The following is a 15,873-nucleotide window of genomic DNA, read 5'->3' as shown; positions in this document are numbered from 1 at the left end:
CCACATTTTTGGCTATTTTTATTTCCTTTGTTGGGCTGCCAAGGAGGAAGAGGTCAGGAGCCTTGCCAGGAGCCTGGCAGAGCCGCGTTGGAGTGCTTTATTTTGGGCCCGCCCTTGGCGATCGATGGCGCCGAGTTATTTTTGACATGTCGCCCTGTCAACGTCACCGAAACGCCAGTCTGACAGCCAAGTGGCAGGGCCGGCACCTGAGACACGGCCCACAGGACCCTCCGACACCTCCGCCACGGCTTCCGGCTGTTGTCAGTTGCCGGCTTCCAGTGCCCGCCGTCTCCCCAGCTACCAATTCCATCCGCCATTTCCCATTCGAGGGCTTCGAGTGCCTAATGATGCAGGAACAGCGAGGACGACGGCTTACTCCGTGTTTGTTTATCTAACGAGTAAATACGATTTTAATTAAATGTAAATCACATTGTCAACCCACACACTCTCCGGCTCACACAGTCCGGGCCGTAAAAGTTACTCCGCAACCCAGCGGGCGCACTGCCGAGCCACAGCAGCTGCCTGCTGGTTCTTCCCAGAAACAAATATTGCTTTCGCATGTTACTCATACGCCCCATTGCCACACCCAGACCGAGACCCAGACCCACTCCCCCCAGAAATCCCCAGCAATCCACTTGCTCCACAACTCCATCTTGCTCAGGCGAACAGCCGGGACAGACGAAAACACCCTTGAGATTATTAATTAAAAGACAAGAAAACATAATTTCTAAATTTCCATACAAAAACCAAAGAGCTCCATGCAGGAGATCAGGACGGGGGACCAGAGGCATGGAAACGGAAACAGAAACAGAAACAGAAACGAAATACGGGCTCATACGGACTCATGCTCATGGGTGGAGTAGAGAAAGGGAATTACTTATTGTGCTGCACTCGGCAGATAGAGCTCATGTGACAGAAGATATTTATGTCATATCGGTTTGCGAGCCAAAGTTCAGCTCCCTCCGTCCGCTGGAGCTGGCTGTGCGAAATTAAATAAGTTTCAGAACCAATTTAAAAATTAATTTTCTTTTATATTCCGGGGACTGGGGAGTGCAGAGACGCTTTGCCAGTGCTCTAGTGGGAATTTAATGGGAAAACCAAGTGGTTTTGATGAAAACTTGTAGTAATTGGTAGGAGATCGCCTTGGAAGGAATGTGAGAGCTGTAATGCTTCAAGCTTCCTCATAAAAACTTGGTATCTTTGCTGTAATCGATAAACAGAAAGCTTCGATAGCCAATCGCAGATCTCTGGGCACACTGTCAGAATCAAGCTGTCAAATATCTCGCTTCGTCAAAAAGTCACAGCGAAAAAAAGTGAAAAGCAAAAAGTTCTTAGACTAAAAGCCAAAGGGTCTTTGCAAAGGCAACAAGGTGAGAAGAAACAAGAACCTGAGGCATATACATATGTATATCCTGCACTTTCCGCAGAGACCGTAGTTCTTTGGCCTAAACTAGCCTTTTAACCAAATTCTTTTCAGCAAAACAGCAGTGAAGACTGTACTAGAATCCGGTAATAATGCAGGTCATTTTTGAAGACGAAGAGTCGCCGTTCGAGGCGGGGGGCCAAGGAGCTGTGGCAGAATCGGGGCAGCAGGAACTGGTGGACCAGGATGCGGGAATAGAGCTTGACCAGATCGAGGAGCAAGGCCAAGCCGAAAACGCCGAACCGGAACTCCAGCACATGGAGGACGAGCCTACGGTGGAACTGGAGCCCCAGGAGAGCAACCTGGTCTGGCAGGTCGATGAGTACGTGTTCAGCGACGATGATGGGACGGAGATCATGGTGAAGGTGGCCGTTCCCATGCCCCCCGAGCCTGATGAGCTGGCTGAGGGGGCGGGCGATTATTTTCCGAGTGTGGCTGCCCAAATCGAAATCACACAATTCGGGCCATATGAAGATACTTTCGCGGAACACGCGGACTCTCCGGACGCCATCATCTATGTGATTGACGAGTGACTCTGCGACTGACTTCTCCAACCTTTCTTTTCTTGCTTTTAATTTGAAGCCACGTTCTAGTTGAACTGCTTCATTGTTATTCATCCTGTTACTTGACCTCATACATTGTTCAAGCCTTTAACTAGATAATAAACCGCTTTGCGATTTGCTCACAGAAGATACTCGGCTGGTAGAGTCCTTATGGAGTCAAGGTGCTACAGCCCCATCTGCGACAGCCAGTGTTTGAATTGATGAATGAGTATTTCCACCTGCCACAGCCACTGCCGCCAAGCTCTGCCCCGAAAAACGCCCTCGGATCCGCCGCCCCATCCATTTTCATTTGCCTCCTCAAGCCCTAGCTCCGGCTCCGACAAAAGGCATGTGACATTGTCGTCGTTTATGCCGTCAAAGTGAAAATCCATGCGAGAAATTATATGTCAAAGTTTCACTTTTGATATGCCAAAGCATTTGCGTATGTGTGACTGTGGCACCGAGGAGGACTGCTACCCGCCTACCGCTCCCTGCTGCTGGGACTGCAACGCGGCACGCTCCACTGACGCACTGACAAAGACACATTTGCGGGCGACACAGCGCTGAAGATGAGCAATGGCAATGACGACGGGTTGTCAGGGGCGTGCGAAGGGGTGGGCAGGGCCCCCGGCCTTTCCTGCCTTTCCTGGCGAGGGCGACGTGATACCAATTACTCGAGTTACTGGGCCAGTGCAAGCCGGGCTTGTGGTCCGGGTCCCTTCCTGACTCCGAAGAACGTCACCGAAAAGTGGCGCCGGCCAAAGCCGAATATGAAGCCCCTGAAGTAGGTGGGCCTTAGACGTCCTCAAGGACTCCATAGGATACACATTTAATTCCAATGGAAAGGGCATTCCAGAGTCCTCGCAGCAGCCTCTCTCTAGAGTTTTTTCTGTTCCAGTTAGTTGTGCGTTGTCCTTTGGTTTTGTCTATGCGAAAAGACGATGGCTTTCCATTCTTGCGCTCCCTGCCGCCCCTGCCACTCGACTGTTTCCTTTTTTGTTGATTTTTCCTTGGGCTTGTGCCATGACCTGCACTATTCGGTATTTCCCCGGGGGTATATCTGATCCGATAAGGCCCACGGCCTTCAACGCGGCGCACCTCCACTTTCTGGCAGCTCCGGCTCCATCGAAGCGGAGTTCGTCGCAGGTTCGTCCTGCCAGTGGCCTAGCGAGAGGCCTAATTGATTCCCACTAATGGGCATCAGCCGGGTCGAGGCTGCCCGGCCGGCAGGCACTTTCCGGCTCCGTAGTCGCCGCTATCTGGCTGCTGGCATCATTCAAAGCAATGTAATCTACCCTACTTTACAGTTGACAACCCAAAGAAACCGGCTCGCTTCCCGCTCTCGGTCCTCCCCTCGGTTGCGGTTGTGGCTCCGCATCTCGGTCGTTGTCCTGGCTTTCTTTGGTCGCCCGTCCTGCAAGTGAATGCTGCAATTGGAGGCCACAGGATCCCCGGCATCTCTGGCAGCCCTGGCATCCCAAGATCCATCCTTCAAACAGCCTGTCGACCGCCTTCCTTATCAATGTTTGCGCACTTTGCTTAATTTGATTTCGCATTTGGCGCTCGGGCTCTGATTGTGTTTGTCCTCCAGGCTGGCCACCCTATCTGCGGCCCAGAGTGGCTCGGTCACACTGGTCAATTTCCGCAAATTGAACGCCGGACTGCTGGACCGGACTGGTAGTTGGCCCATGAACTTGAAGCTTTAAAGGCGCGCCGCGGCGAATTAATTGTGATGCTCAGACCCCGAGATTGATGCGCCGGATCAGTGCTTGTCAATCGATAGTTGAACCCAGGAGCGTACTCCTCCCCAGATTTGGCCTGGAATTTCGGTGCGAAGCCCCCCAGTCCCTGTGGCAGTCGCCTCGGCCCCTTGACAGCCTGTAGAATTTATCGGGCCCATTAAACGCAGCGCACTCCCTTCGATTCCGTAAGCAATTGTTGAGGGAGCCGGGCGACTGACATGCAATTTATAGCCCCAACTGGTAATTGACAGTCGCCCTCGCTCAGCCCTCTTCCTTGGATCTGGAACCGGAACCTGCTCCTGGAGCTTCTGGGGATCCTGGCGCTCCTGCTGCTGTTTATTAATAAATTGTCACTTGCATCTCGGTCCCCCGACTGGCTGGCTGCCCGACTGCCGGGTTGCCCGACTGCCTGGCTGGCATTATGGTTGATTGCCACTTGGTTAGTGGGAAAGTTGAACCGAACTGAAGCGTACCCATTGCCAATTAGTTGCCATCATCGTTCATCGTTCGAGACTGCGAGTCTCTCCATCTTTGTATCCTTGTATCCCAGTGTCTATCTGTGTATCTGTATCTGTACGAGTTGCACGAGTATCTGCAGCTGTTGTTGGCTCGTACCGTTCTTCGTATCGGTGCCTAATCCTTGTTAAGCTCCAACGAAATTGTATCATTATCATATCGAGAGCTGCCATTTTTGGCTTACACAACGAAGAGGCTTCGGGCGCACTTGGAGAAATGGCTTTTCCAAGGCAGTGCCTTCCTCTCGCCAGAGCCAGACAATGATTAAGTTTCGTTCAGTGCAGCAACTAGCTCCAGCTTTTGTTGCCGGCTGCCGGATACCTGGGGGAAATCTCCATCCTTCGCCCGACGTCTCAATTCAATCTGTATAATGCTCTGTGCTCGGAGCTCTCGCTTTTCCAGCTGCTCCGACTACGGTTTCTCCACAGACTCGACTACGACTACGACGTCCGGCTCTCCTCCGGCCGGTCCGCCTGCTTCGATTTCGGCGTTAACAAGTTTTCTTCCCCACTACACTTCTTTATACGCTCCGGTCCCGGGAGCCCGGAGCTGCAGCTTAAGCTGCTTATTATCCCGCGGGGGTTGGAGGTCCTGGCCAGAGCACACACATCCCCGCCAGGCCGCCTCGTCCGCAGGCACTAATTGGATTTCTCCGAACAATGGCGAACTATCGGAATTTTATCTGGACATGCCCGCCCGAGACCCTGCCGAAAACTTCAATTGCCGGACTGATTACTCTTCGGAAAAACGGCAATGAAAATATCATTAAATTATGGCTGAAGGCGGAAGGACATCCGGAAGGACAGGCTTTTCTTAAATTGTAAACAGTCTGGGCCCTCACCGCTCAGCGCTCAACGCTCGAAAAGATAACATGCAATTATGTGTAATTTTCTTTGATTATGCACAAGTTTTTGCTTTGCCAGGAGCACTGGCTTATTTCCACACCACTGAGCCTCTTGAATAATTGCGGGAAAGCCCACATGCCGGGGGCTCAAATTTAATGCCAGGCTCCTTAAACATAATTGAAAATCGTCACACTATTAGGCCCAAACAGGATTAATCGGGCGAGGCATCAGATGTCCGGTTAATTGTCAGTGGAAGTCATCCTCCTGGCTGGCTTTCGTTGCAAGGATGTGTCTTCCGACAGGACAGGGGCAGGACTCCGACTCCGCCTCATCACTTACGGGTTAATTGCGACGGCGACGGGGACGGGGACGGGGACAGGGCTGTGAGCTTCAGACGGCAAAAAGTGCACATAATTCATGCCACTCGGACAGCAGTAACAGCCGTAACAGTCGTAAACGCGGCCAAGTAGCAGCACCAGCTCCACCCAATGCTAACAAGCACATTAATAATATCTTAACGCAGACGCTCAAGTGGCGCCCGCAGAACACTGGCATAGTTGTAGTTCCACAGTGGGGCCTCTCTATGAAGTCTAACTCGCTCGAAAAAACTGTCTCCCACTGTACAGACTTTGAATCGACCTGCTAGAAACCATACATGTACGATTCCAGGAAAGATTGGATTAATTAACTCCGGGGCTTCCAAAGGGAGCGACTACTCTGGCCGTACTCGAAGCTCGGCACCCGGAAGTGTGGGTTCGGGGTCTGCGTTCTTGGAAATTGGTCGGGGCCATCGGACGTGGTTGAGCACAAAATGCAGTTAATTAATCATTGCGGCCAGAGTAGTTTGGCGCTTGATTTATTTTCGGCCATAAGCAAGCAGCGGGCGCCGCAAAAGTTAAAGTTTTTATCTTCCCGGCGTCAGACTGATTCGGACCGCCTCCCCCAAGCCGCTACACCCTTTCCAAAACTCTTTCCTCCCAAAAACAACTGCTAAGAACCGCCATTACACGTGGAAGCCGAAGCTTGAATACTCTATAAGGCTCTCTCTGAACTCAAGTGACTATAATGTGCAGAGAAGTACGGGGTATGAATAAAGAGTCTTTGCGAAGGCCACATCTCGGCCAATATCCTTCCGATCCTTAAACGGAATACCATTATCGAATTGTGGATAAATTCTCTTTAAATCTGCATCAAAATCTGGCACTCGAATTTTTTTGAGATTTTTTTCAAAATTTTCTGATGGACCCCCTTGAAATGGGGAAGATCGAGGGGACTGAAAAAAACGCCCACTGCGAAGGCCATATCTCGGCCAATATCCTTCCGATCCTTAAACGGAATACCATTATCGAATCGTGGATAAATTCTCTTTAAATCTGCATCAAAATCTGGCATTCGAATTTTTTTTAGTTTGGTTTCAAAATTTTCTATCGAGCCCCTCTGAAAATGAAGAAAATTGAGGAGTGGGAAATATGGTCTCTTGGAAAGGATATATTTAGGATACTAAGAAAGGGTGTAGCAAGAGGGGCGTGGCAGAAAAAGTCGTGGAAAGAGCGAAGAACTGCGGCAGCCTTGGACAAGTTATTAAAAAGCGTCAACAGAGAAAAACACAAAGGACGCGAGGGGACCGAAAACCGCAGCGACAGGAAGTCAGTCGACAGAGATGGCGGAGCGAGACGCCCTCATAGGGGCGCAGGGGGGGAAAGGGACGGGCCATGCAGCCATGAGTCGATTAATTAAACCGCAAGCGTTTAAGCGGCAAACCGCAGCGGCGGAGGCAGCGGCCGGGGGGACGCCTGTATAGACAGGTTGACAAGTCGAGTTTACTTTAATTTGACTTTCACTTATACGCCCATGACACGCCCCCCTCCCCAGCCCCAGTCCATTCCCAAACAGCGGGAACGAGACGGAGAGAGGCGCCCGCATCCGGCGGGTTCGTCCTTTCTGCTGCTGCTGGTGCTTCTTCTTCCGGTCCCAACGCGGCAGAGGCAATCAAATTTCGTATTAATTATGTGCTTAACCAAACACCTCGCACGCACACAGCCCCGACACACACATGCAGAGCAGCACAACATCATCAACGGCAAGCAGCAACAAAGCAGCAGGGGAGAAGGTCCTTCGCAGCTGGAGGAAGGCAAAGAAGGCGCCAGCGGTAGAGCTGCCAGTGGAGAGCAGCTAGAGGTCTTTGTGGCTGGGAGGCTTTGCTCCAAAGGACGTTCTGAGCTCTCAAGACAGAAGAGCAAGTACTGAAGTTCAGGGTGTTCCAATAGTAGTTCATAGATCCATGTCCGCATGTCCTTCTGTCCTTCTGTCCTTCTGTCCGTCTGTCCGCATGTCCTTTTTCTGCCTGTAAGCTCCCTCCTTTGAAGACATAACACTACGAAAAGCCCTCCATTAGTAGTCGATAGCCTTGATAGAACAATGTCCGCTAGTCTGCTTGTCCGCTCGTCCTGTTGTCCGTCTGTCCGCTAGTTCATTTGTCCGCTTGTCCCCGTTATCCCTCCATTTTAAACAAATAATGTTCCGAAAAACCCCGCCAACTTGCCAGCCCTGTCGGCCGGCTGCAAAATTGTAAACTGGCAGCCTGGGGATAAGTTGACGCCAACGCTGGCGACTGGCGTTGGCACAAAGATTACGCCCCTCCGCACCCGCACCCGCTCCTGGCAGACCCCCTTCCGGGTGGCCCCGAAAACCAGGCAACTGGCCATGTGAAGCGGACCGGGTCAGGTCAGGGACAGGCGACAAGGCAATAATTCTTTGGTTTTCACATTTTGCAGCCGCCCGTTGTCGAAAATCTTTTTGCGGCTTATGTTCCACCAGACCAGACCGGGGCAGGGCGGAGCAGGGCGTCCCACATCCCAGATAGGATATGGGATATATGTATGCAGGATGTAGGGTACTGTGTGTGCTGTGTGGGATAGAAGGTGGGCGTGTCCGCTGGGGACGGGCGACACATGTTACGGGTCAGTGGCGCTGCTGCCGGCGGCTTACGCTTTTCGGTTTAGATTTTATTCATTTGCATATGCGTGCTTATGATGAGATTTATTTATTTGATTCCCGCCCCTCTGCGTTCTTTTTGCGGGATTACTTGGCCATGTCCGTGATAAGGTGGCTGGGCAGGATCTGGCAGGAGCCGTGAGGGGAGGTAGGAGGTAGGTGGCTGGTCCTGGACACGGCAAATAAATATGATTGCTCAATGGGCAATCAATCATGCTGATTTAAACTTAATTGATATCAGACGCGGCAAAGCACATGCTCGTCATCAATTAATCGCATATCAGTCACTCTTTTTGCCCCACGGACGATAAATCATTCAAATGAATGCCGAATGCATTTATGATGTATCTCATAATGGATGTTGGCTTAAAAATCATAAATATGATAAATATGATATGTCAAAAGAGTGTCTTTCTGGATAGAACAAGGACCTTGGGCGTCCAAGAACAGACATTTTTAGAGATCAGGTGCTAACCTCACTCTGCACGCAGCTCACGCGCGATTAGCAGCAATTTGTTCGGCAATTAAGCTCGAGTGCAATAAAAGTTATTTTCGCAGAAGGGCGGGCGAGGGCCAACGACCAGCAGCTGCAACAACTGCCACTATTGCAGCACAACACCAACGATGACAGCCGCAAGTCGGGCGGCGGCGAAAGCCAAAAGTTATGCACTTTTTTAAGTGAATATGATTGCATTCTAATGTCAGGCCATAAATTAGCGACTCGGACTCCGGCATGGCATGACCTCAGCTCAGCACGCGACCAGGTCTCCTCTCCCTCCGCCCGGGCTGGCAGGCTCCACGCACCACTCACCACTCACCACTCCAGCACCCCAGCACTCCACCACGCCACTGGACCCCACTGCGCGTTACGTGACAGGAGTATGTGAAACTTTTCAACTTGAACGAAAATTTATATGCTGAAAAATATAGCAGGCGAAGCCCAGCAGCCGCAAGCAGGGAAGGAGCCTGAACCTGAAAGAGTTCTCCAGCCATAAAATACCCAGTACACGGCTTCCCTTCTCGCTTTTATGGCGCTCCCCCATAAAAATATGGAATGGCGCTGCCTGATTCCGCAGGACGCACTGCCAGGACTCGAAAAACTATCAACTATCAAAGATTTAGTTGTAAACCGGAGCAGAGCAGCGCCATTGGTTGTCGAGTATTTGTAGCCAATTGGTGCTAAACAAGGTAAGTGCTGCTTGAGATCCATCTAGTGCTCAGGACACATCCCGGGATGCAGATATACCCTTCCGGCCCGGAACGCGGGGTAAGAAAAAGGAACAAGTAAGTGAAAAAAGGGGGGGCAGCAATGTGCGAAAAATTCAGCGAGGGGGGCCCAAGTGCGATTGCGAAAGAGACAGTGTGATGAAGCAAGAGGTTGGCAAGTGGGGCGGCGACATTTTGTGCGGTTTCGCGTGCCACTGGAAAGTTGAACGTGCTCGGCTAATGCTGATGGCCCAGCTCCTGCTCTGGATCCTGCTCCTGCTCCTGCTCCTGCTGCTGCTCCTGATGCACATCTGGAACCGCCAAGGCCATGGGGGTGTGCCACACATCCATGCCCATGCCCCCACTCGCATGCCTGCGCTGAAGATGAAAAACTGCTGCGGATTACGTGGTGGGAAAAACTTTTTGACGCTTGATTTTCATGCTGATTGTAATCCTCGTGTTTTTTCGCCCCGCCCCCGCACTCGCCCCCCGCACTCCGACAGGGCGGGAGGGGGCGTGGCAATTAAAGGCCCAGAGCCGTGGCTGCTACACGTTGATACAGCCGGCTCGGGGCTCCGGGCTCCGGGGATTTTGCATTTTCGACCCGACGGGGGGCAACCGTTGTGGACATGTGAAATGAATGCCGGGCCAAATGAACTTTCCGGCTCGCTGGCTGCGCTGGCCGGGCCAACAATGCGATGCGGTTATGGCGGCGACTGTACCCGCAGCGATGGCAGCTAGCCTGGACCAGAATGGCGGCGCCGGCCCGGCAGGGCCTGCACTTGCAGTGCCCCGTTTTGGAAAGTTCCATCAGGAAGTTGGTAATCCCCGTTTAATATTTTTGGAGAGGATGTCTGGAGGAGCCTGCCCAGACTGCTCCATCCGTCCTCGAACTGTCTCCGCTTTAAATCGCATTTCTGGCGGAGGGACACCTTGTGCCACATTTGTTTCGACCAAGCCTCGGCTGATTTCCATTTCAATTTCCATCCGGACTCGCCGTCCCTGCCCGGCGAGGACTCCACGCGAGGGATTGCGTATTTAACATTTTTGATGTGGGACCGCCGAAAAGGAGGCGAAACTAATTTATTTCCATTAGTCGGCGACGTTGGCCACGTGAAATATTTCCGCTAATTGGCATTTGGCAGGCTACGCAGCAGAATGGAGCGCCATTCCGTGCGGAGGAGGACGGTCTCTGGACTACGGACAGAGGACTACGGACCACGGACTGCGGACTACGGACTGTGTGTACCGAAAACATTCCGTAATTAATCATTTTCTGATTTGGCATTGGGACCTCCTCAACCTGAACGAGGACCTGCCGGAGGAGTGGGCCTCGCTGCCATTTTCCGGCCATTTGCCGTCTCTGGCTTGGCATTTTACGCGCCGTTAAAGTTTAATCGAAAAAGTATTTTTGTGGCCAATGAAAATTCCAATAACGAAATGCCAGCCGCAACAAACTTCTTGACTTTTTTATGCCCCCGGCTCGAGGCTGGAGGCTTGAGGCGTGGACCTGGACCCGGAACACCTGCCTGCACCTGGGGCCAGGTCACTCTTGCTTGATTAGTGGCAGCAGCCCCTCCGGAGGATGATGCAGCCGGGGAGGAGGCGCCTGCAATTGACAGACGAGGCGGACAAGCGGACAGACATGTCGGACAACGGACAGCGGACTGCGGACACCGGAGAGACAGACCATCGTCAAATTGTCTGGATGAAGTTTCTCAATGTGTTGCGTTGTGGTGGCCATTCCGCCGGAAACAGGAAAACTTTTCCCTCTAATGCGCAATTAAGCAAAAATTCCAAACTCGGTAGCCGGATGAGCTGGCGAGGGCCGGTCGAGGGAGTCATCGAGGGTGGATCATCACCTGGCCTCCTGCAAATGGCCGGCACTTGCTCCGCTACTTTGTGAGCTCGGCCATTACGGCCCTGATGAAATGCGAGCCACGAGAAGCACTATTCCGCTTTTAATTTAAGTTGGACAGGAAGTGAGTTGGGAGCCGAGCCCTCTCCTTGGAAAGATGACTGGGATTTGAGTATTCTGTCACATTTCGGTGCCGGCTTGACCCTTTCCCGACTTGCTTAAATTACTGACACCGCCGACAACAGTTTCACTTTCCTCTTTCTAGCCGCCAAATCCCTAGCCATGAAAATTGCACCCCTCTGACGAAAGCCGCGAGACTCTTCGAGAAAGGACCAAAACACGCAAACCCAACCAAATTCTCAGTTCGAGCCACTACCGACACCCGCCAGAATGGGGGCCAGCCTGAGCGGAGTGGCGCGGGAGGAGGCGAGGGCGAAGGGCGGGGCCAGCGGGGTGGGACAGGAGCAGCCCCACGTCCAGCCGCAGCAGTCCCCGCCCCAGCAGGAAGCGCCGAATCCCCATCCGACGGATCAGAGTCCGCCGCCCTCGGAAACGGCCCGCCCGGAACCCCAGCGAGTGTCCAACCCGAAGGCCAGGAGGCGCCCCAAGTCCCGGTCAGTGCTAGGTGCCATCGAGGACATCCAGCGCATGTAAGTATGCAGCTCTGTTTCCCCAGATCCCTGACCCTGATCCTCGCCAGGCCGGAGGAGGCCATCTACGAGGAGTTTAACCGGCTGCTGATGAACTCCGAGGAGCACCTGACTCCGCTGGGAGATCCCCCCTGCAAGGACGTGGCCGCCCGGCTCAAGACATGCCTCCAGCGGAGCCACGAACGCTCCTGCAACTGCTTCAAGGTGAGTCCTGGCCAGTCCCCCCGTCCTCCCGATCGCCCTCAACTCCCTCTCACCTCAATAGGTCATGGAGCAGTACCAGCAGTGCGTGATTCGGGCCACGCAGGACCACTTGGACGATCAGGCTCAGATGGGCTCGTCCACCATGGTGGTGGTGTCGCCCCAGGCCATTCCCCGGCCCTCCGTCCCTCCTCCCGGGCGCTCCCAGCGGCGCTGGTACAAGTTCTGGACCTGGTTCCGTTAGTGCCCATCGTTTCGTGTGCCTGTCTGGATCTGGATCTGGATCTGGAGCTGGAGCTGGCCAGCGGCTGCCCGACCATCTGACTATCTGACTGTGTGGAAAACCAAATAAAGAAATGGCTCTATTAATTAAAGGCAGACTCTTGAATCCGTTTCCCTTCCAGTTCCAGGAGCAGGTGCAGCCCACAGTGAGTGCCCCCGGCGGGCACCACAAATAACAAATTCAATGGCCAAGTTTCCAGTTTGTGCTTTTCTGTCCAGGACCTGCTGCTGGCCCTCAATCTGAATGCTGAATGCTTTTGTTGCCCCTATAGTCCTCTAGTCCTGTACAGTGTGTGCTTTATGTCCGTCATAGCCAGCTGTCACTGTAGTCGACTCGAGAGGCGCTCTTATGAAATGCAGATGCAGTTGAAGTGCGGCTCCAGAACATCCTTTCGCCTCGCATTAGCCCTTAGCTGGCTTTTCCGCCTGTCCGCCTGTCCGTGTGTCCGTGTGTCCGTCTGTCCGCTTGTCCGTTCGTTGCTCCCTCCGAGTATCTGTCCATTCATTCATTCCTGATATAGACATTTATATTATGTGGCCGGGCGGAAAGTTGGTAACCGAGGATGCAGAATTGCAATTTGCAATAAAAGTAAATCTGCTGTGGCGCCAAGCCGGCTCCAGATGGGAGGGTCCTGGCACTGTTGTTCCCGAAAGCGGACAGAAACGGAGCGAGGCGGGGAGTGGAAACGGAAAAGGATGCACCGTGTGTGTGTCTGGGTGGCGGTTTCGGGTTGAGAGCCTTTCGGGCAAGGTAAGCAAACATTAGAATTTATTAAATCCAGCTCATGCAGAGCGAAGTGCCGCCCACCGCTCCGCTCCGCTCCATAGGGCGGGCGGAAAAAGAACGAAAAATTATTGCACATAAGCCCCACCTCCGATGGAGCTCCGAGGGCAGCACATTCAACTTTTGGGCCACCAGGAGCGGCCCCCAGAAGCTGCTGCTGCCGTATTATCTTCGCACACATCCTGGCCCACACACCCGCCCCGGACATAATCCAACTTTGCTTTCAGCATTTGGAAAAACAAGCAAAATGCCACCTCGGGAGCCAGGGTGTCCCAGCACTGCCCGAGAGCATTCGTCCTGATCCTCTGGGCGGATCCTCTTCCATTTAAATTAACGGGTGAGCCTATTAATGGTTTCGGAAGAGTGTAGGCTGCATCCCCTCTTTCCAGGAGCCGGCAGCCGAAGCGAAAGAAATGCAAACTGCCGTATTTGAGTTATTCCGGGGATTTGCAGGGCAAGTTGTTACTTCCCAGGAAGCGGGCGATTTATTATCGCAGCTTAATCTTCCAAAAACACGTCAAACCTGAAAATCCTGCAGCTCCTGCCTCCCCGCGTCCATCTGCGGCCTGGTCTTGGTCCTGGTTCTGGTCCGGGCCTGGCCGAGGGGTGGTCTTCATAAAAAAGCAACTACATGGAGTGCGCCCAGGAACAAGAACAGCAAGCAAATCACAGAGTGCCGCCGCCACCAGCCACCCGGCACCCCAGAACTACCCATTTTATTTTAGCATCCTCCGAGCCCCGGCCACTTGCCGCACCAGCTGCCCCACTCGCTTAGCCCGTGTGTTCTCCGTCTGGTTTCTGTGTTTTTGCCTTTTTTGGCAAAACAGTTTTGGCCATTTCTCGAGCTCGCTTCTGCCGCGCTTTTTTCTATTTTCCTCGTTGTGCCATAAAGATTATTATGAAAGTATTTTGCTAAGCTTTTCCGAGCTGAGACGAGATGAGATGTGTCGGGCTGGGATGGGTTTAGGTTTGGAAGGGTGGAGGGCTGAAGGACTGGAGGGCTGGAGGGTTGGAGGACGAGAGGTCCTGGCAACCGGCATCCGTTTCCAGCTGGCGCTATCTGAGCATCCGTCCCTGTCATGCCATTTGGCTGGCACTCTCGAGGCCTTAAGTGTGCATGCATTATGCCATGTGCAGCAGGATTCCCCATCCTAGGGTCCTTCCATCCTGCCCTCTCATATAATATGCATGCATGGATAATTTATCAGGACACAGCACAGTTTTAAATTTGATTTAATCCCGGGCCTTTGGCCACTGCCTCTGCCTCTGCCCCTGCCCCTACCATGTTCTTGTTCATGTCCGATGTCCGATGTCCGATGTCCGATGTCTGTTGTCCGTTGTCTGTTGTCCTTTCTGCAAAGCCACGTCCTGGCTGACCGACTGACAGCAGCTCAAACGCAATTAAACAGCCCAGCCGCAAACCAGATCAAGCTCAAATCTGGCATTACGTCGATGTCTGCCCAACATGTGGAACATGGCAAATATTTTGGCAGCAGCCGCCTTGTCGGATTTGGGCCCGGAATCCGAAACTCGGCTCGTTTCGGAGCGAAACAAATCATAAGCGAAACAATGTTGCCATTAGAGCCTAATTGCTAAACCTGATAATATCTCTGGGAGGCCCCCCAATTTTGAATTTGGATTCAGTTTCCTGCTGCCCAGTGTAGCAGCCCAGCGATGTAACAGCCCTGCCACTGGCACTGCCCCTGCCACTGCCACAGACCATCCCATATGCAACATTTCTGATATGCTTGTAGTTTCGGTGTTTCGTCGGGGTTTTACGAGTTTGGAAAAATAGCAAGGAGCTGGGCCGGAGCCGCCTGGGCTGGAGGAAGCCGTCGCATATGGAAATCGGATAGGATGGAGCCCCGACCCAACCCGACCCCCGGTCCAAGTTGTTTGTTTTTATGTTGTCTTCAGCTGTCTTCCACGGCTGTGTTGCATAAGTGCATTTGTCTGCTATCTCGACAGGCTTTTGTTCGCTCCTCTCGGTGCAGAGCGAGAAACGGCCGCAGCTCCGTCCGCAGGCCCCACAAGTACCGATGCTCCCCTTTTCTCGCAGTGCACTCCCCCACCGCCCGGCAGTCCAAGCACTTGTTTTCAACGGAATCAATTTAGCGTAAGAAGTTTCAGCTCCGAGCCCAAGTTCTTGTCATGTGCAGGGAAAAGGGATGTTGCAAGTGGGTGGGGCAGGCGCTGGGACTGTGAGCTTCCTCCCGGCGCCGCTGAGCTTCCTCATCCTGTTCATCCTGTTCATCCTGCTCGCCCTGTTGTTTGCAATTTAACTTTGCTGTGAGCGAAGGCTCTTCATGAGTTGGCCCGGCTTATGTGCGCACACTGCTCGAAAAGTCGTGTTCGGGAGGCAGCCCAACATTTAAGGACATTCACGGCCACACATCGGAGGCCGATGCACTCCCCAAGAAGGTGTCCCCTCCAGTTACCCGCCAGAAACTGCCCGCCGCCCTGCACTTTTCTCCAGGTGCAGGCCATCACCGTGCCGGGCTGCGAGTGCCGAGGACCGGCGAGCAAAAACAAGATATAATATTTTATGAAAGCTCTGCCAGCCAACCACTGCCAGGAGCCCATCATCCCCGCTGCGGACTGGGACTCATTGCCCATAAATAAATAAAGCAGCCAAACACAATCAAAAACCAATGAAGCAGACCAGCAGCCACAAATGACAGAAGGAGCTGTCGGAGGGCCAAGCCGGCATGGCTTGGAGGGCTTGCGGGGGATTGGAGGACTCGCAGGACCATCAGCAGCATCATCATCGTCGTTGTCGTCGTCCTCGTCATCCTGTTTTTAGTCGGTGTCCTTGTCCTTGGGCCAGAAA

The 15,873-nt window shown here is 53.0% G+C and overlaps 2 protein-coding genes across 2 annotated transcripts; both read left to right on the top strand.

Annotated features, from left to right (window-relative positions):
• Positions 1-1,223: 1,223 nt before the first annotated feature.
• On the top strand, positions 1,224-2,239 carry LOC6503737. Its single transcript, XM_001963794.4, has 2 exons — positions 1,224-1,370; positions 1,478-2,239. The coding sequence occupies exon 2, from the start codon at positions 1,516-1,518 to the stop codon at positions 1,954-1,956; it is 441 nt and encodes a 146-aa protein (XP_001963830.1). The 5' UTR covers positions 1,224-1,370; positions 1,478-1,515; the 3' UTR covers positions 1,957-2,239.
• Positions 2,240-11,293: 9,054 nt separating this feature from the next.
• LOC6503738 lies at positions 11,294-12,351 on the top strand. The gene is made up of 3 exons (XM_001963793.4): positions 11,294-11,776; positions 11,827-11,980; positions 12,042-12,351. Exons 1-3 carry the CDS (start codon positions 11,517-11,519, stop codon positions 12,219-12,221), a joined length of 594 nt encoding a protein of 197 aa, XP_001963829.1. The 5' UTR covers positions 11,294-11,516; the 3' UTR covers positions 12,222-12,351.
• The last annotated feature ends 3,522 nt before the right edge of the window (positions 12,352-15,873 follow it).

The sequence above is a fragment of the Drosophila ananassae genome, chromosome XL (genome assembly GCF_017639315.1).
Source record: "Drosophila ananassae strain 14024-0371.13 chromosome XL, ASM1763931v2, whole genome shotgun sequence".
Lineage (NCBI taxonomy): Eukaryota > Metazoa > Arthropoda > Insecta > Diptera > Drosophilidae > Drosophila > Drosophila ananassae.
The sequence above is the reverse complement of the archived record's forward strand: the minus strand, read 5'-3'. Positions and strand labels throughout refer to the sequence as shown.